Genomic DNA, 3321 nt, shown 5'->3' with positions numbered 1-3321 from the left:
GACGGCAGCGCTGCGGAGCCCGGGGAAGCAGGCTGCCATGCCAGCCGAAGCGGCGTGGGCACAGACGCGTGCACGCACACAGCCAGCCCTTCGCGGGGCTGCGGTTCGCCCGTGCCGGAGGCAAGATGCTGGGAGTCCACGGGGAGGGGGGTTTCAGGCTAGTGTGGGAAACGGGGCGTTGGGGAAGCCGGGGAGCCTTAATTTGGGGTGAAAAGAGCTGGAGAACGAGCAGGACGCAGCGGGTTTTGCAGGACTAAGCATGCGAGTGCGCAAGGAGGGAGGAGGATGTGGGGACTGGGGGATAAATCCTTCCTCCTCCGCTTTCCCCTCCTCTTCCTCGGGGACTCACTACGCTCACCAAAGTCTGAAATGCTTTAGGATCCTTGATGGCAGGCAAGGTCACGGCGTTAGGCAGGATGGGACACAAATCTCCGCACCTCCTGTTCCTCCCTACGCCTCCTTCCCCTGCTCCTGGCCGATGACCCCCCTCCCTGCCAGGCTGCACGGAGCAAAACCCCGCTCGCCCGGCGCGGTTCTTGCTAGAACAAATTGTTGCTGCCATTGTGGGTTATTTAAATCCACATATTATCCCTTCCTCTGTATTACATTAGCTTCCTCCCAAACCTTCGCCATCTGTTCCACCCTCGGTTACGAATGTGAGAAAAACTGAACATGCTGCTCCACAGCTCCAGCGCTTCGAAAGGATGATGTGCATCCCAATGGCTGTTCTGTCCGCCTCACCCGCAGGCTGTGCCCCCTCGTTAGTGCCTGGGAGTCTCTCGAAATAGCCATTCATGTTACCTTAGCAGCTATCTACCCCCAGCGCTGCAGCTCAAGCCCCCGTTTACGTACGACAGCTCCGGCGTGCAGGCTGGTGGGAGCCTCAGCAGAGCGTCGGACTTGGGCTGGGTGGGGACAGACACCAGGATTTCTTGTGCCAGCGATCTGCTGAGGAACACCTGGCTCCCAGCAAGGAGAAATGGTGGTTTCATCCCTCCTCCACGCCACGTTTCAGGACTTGGCTGGACCAAGGCACCCGCATCCCCCCCAGCATCCTGCCGCCGCGTGAGGTCACGTTATCAAAGGTGCTGGAGCATCTGCAAGCCCTCAGCAGGGTTGATGTCCTTGCAATTACTGCTGCTGCTTTTCCCCTCGGAAAGCCTGTCAGGCTCCTCACACTGCCTGTCACTTCTCTGGTGCTTCACAAGCATCCATCCAGCAGGTACGGACAGTCTGGGCTCAGCACCCCCGTGTTTGCTCAGGGCTGGCTTTGCTTGGAGCTCTTTTTTTTTTTTTTTTTTTTCTGGACTGCCAAGATGTGTCCTACGGCGCAGTCCACCAGCAAACACCCTGTGTTCAGCTCTTCTTCAAGGCTGCGTGGGTGCCTTCGAGCCTGCGCCCAAGCTGGCAAGCTGAACAGGGAACCAGAAAGCTGCAGGGCTGTGTGTGTGGGGGGGTGATTTATCCACAGCCACCGCGGGGAACCTGGGGCACAGCTGTAGCTTAGTCCTTCCTGCATCCCTGCATCCCTGCAGATGTCTCGGTTCCCTCCTCTCTCCCACCAGTTCGCTCCATCCCTTGCAGGTGCCGACCCCTTGGCTCTGCCAGCGGAGCCGTCGGCAGGAGGAGCCGGGATGCTGTGGGTACAGCATCGGTCAGCATCCGCTACAGACCATGATGCCTCCAGCCCAAACTTTCGGTGTGACTGACAAATGTCATGTCAGTTGCATGATCCCTGTCTCTCAAACAACCAAGCACCATCCTCTGCTCCCCTGCCAGGGAGATTTAGCTCTGTTCTTCTGCAATGCCGGGGCCATGGGACATCCAGCAGCCCGGGACCCCTCCAGCGCTGCCCTGTGCTTGGCACTGGCTCGACAAGGGACAATCTGGAGTGGTGGTGGCTTCCTCGCTGCTCCCATCATCCCCCATCACCTCTCCCAGCAACGCCGGACCAACGGGGAGAGCCAGGGAGGACGCTGCTCTCAGCGGTCAGTCCGGGAATCACCAAAAACCAGGGCTGGAAAGGCACTGAAAATCCCAGAGCTCAGCCTTCCCCCAGGGCAGGTTCAGCTCTGGCCGAGTTACATCTGAGCTGCAGATGTCCAGCCAGGTCTCAGACCTCCCTCCCAGCCACCACAGCCTCCCCAGGCAATTTATTCCAGCCCTCAGCTCCCTGCTAATGCCTAATGGCTGACCACTGCCTCCCAGGCTTGAATTTAAGCCCATTAATTCTGTTCATCGAGAACAGATTATTCCTTTCCGCTTTGCAGCAGCTGTTTTATGTGTTTGAACATCTCTCTGCCTTCCTTTCTCTAGCCCAAACACCTCCAGCTCTTCCCAGCAGCCAGCTGTTAATGCCCAACGTGTCCTTGTCTCTCCCGAAACGCAGAGCCCATGCCCGGATGCCTCACAGGGGGTTATTCTCCAAGTCATTTCCCCGTAATCTGCTCTATCCCCATGGGCTGCAGAGCTCCGACAGCCCACTGCTCTCCCTGCCTCAGTATCCTTCCCGAATTGCATCTTCTCATCTGCAGCTTGCCAAGACCCTGTTGCATCGCATCCCCCCACTGCGGTGCTTGTACCCCCTCCCAGCTCAGCAGCATCCCCAAAAAACCCCACAAGCTGGATCGTGTCGTGCACATCAGTACGGGATGGAGTGCAGGTCGGGGCGATTCAGCACCAGCATTTAAGCACTGCTATTGCAGCAGGGTCCCTCTGTGCTGCTGGGCCAGCGAGCAGTCCTGCTGCCGTAACCTAACTGCAAGGAAGCATCTCCAACACCTTGTCGGCTCCTGCAGCTTTTCCACCAGGTGGATGCTCCAAATCCCAGCAATAATGTATTTTTATTGCTGGCCCCGCGGCTGGGTTGCAAAACAAACTCCAGCTTGCTGCTCACATCGTCCAGCGAAAACCTGCTGGTCCCAGTCTGCAGAGAAAAGCCCACACCAGCTTCCAGCACACGCTATTGCGCTGGATGGGAGAAGGGAGAAGGGGGGATTCAAGGCACAAACCCGCGGTAATTCGGGGGTCACCTCCCCTTCCACTCCGCTGCGGTACAACACCACCTCTGCACCGGGTTTCTCAGCCAGAATTCAACACACGATTTTTTCCACTTACCGTACTGGATTTGAGCGCATCCCCATTGTCCTCTTCAGATTCTAGTGCAACAGGTAAAGATTTCTGTGGCGGGGAGAAGGTTAAGTCCCACCTTAGTAGCCGAGGTTCAGCTTTGTCCCCGAATCTCAGGTTTTCCAGTTTCTGCACCGTGGGCTCGGCAGAGGAAGCTGGCCTGAAATTCTCTTTGTTCTGGGACTTAGACCT

General features: G+C 57.5%; 1 protein-coding gene across 1 annotated transcript in view; it reads right to left on the bottom strand.

The window, feature by feature from the left end:
• LOC104468174 (junctophilin-3-like) overlaps nucleotides 1-3321 on the bottom strand; it is a gene marked incomplete at its 5' end in the record, with an annotated part of 16944 nt that overhangs the window by 8027 nt on the left and 5596 nt on the right. Inside the window, one exon of the mRNA XM_010082211.1 lies at nucleotides 3118-3321. This exon is cut by the window's right edge and continues 248 nt beyond it. Within this exon, the coding sequence (XP_010080513.1) occupies nucleotides 3118-3321 (204 nt within the window). The remainder of the gene's footprint in view (nucleotides 1-3117) is intronic.

This window comes from Pterocles gutturalis, unplaced genomic scaffold, assembly GCF_000699245.1.
Source record: "Pterocles gutturalis isolate BGI_N339 unplaced genomic scaffold, ASM69924v1 scaffold18869, whole genome shotgun sequence".
In the NCBI taxonomy this organism is placed as follows: domain Eukaryota; kingdom Metazoa; phylum Chordata; class Aves; order Pterocliformes; family Pteroclidae; genus Pterocles; species Pterocles gutturalis.
The sequence above is the reverse complement of the archived record's forward strand: the minus strand, read 5'-3'. Positions and strand labels throughout refer to the sequence as shown.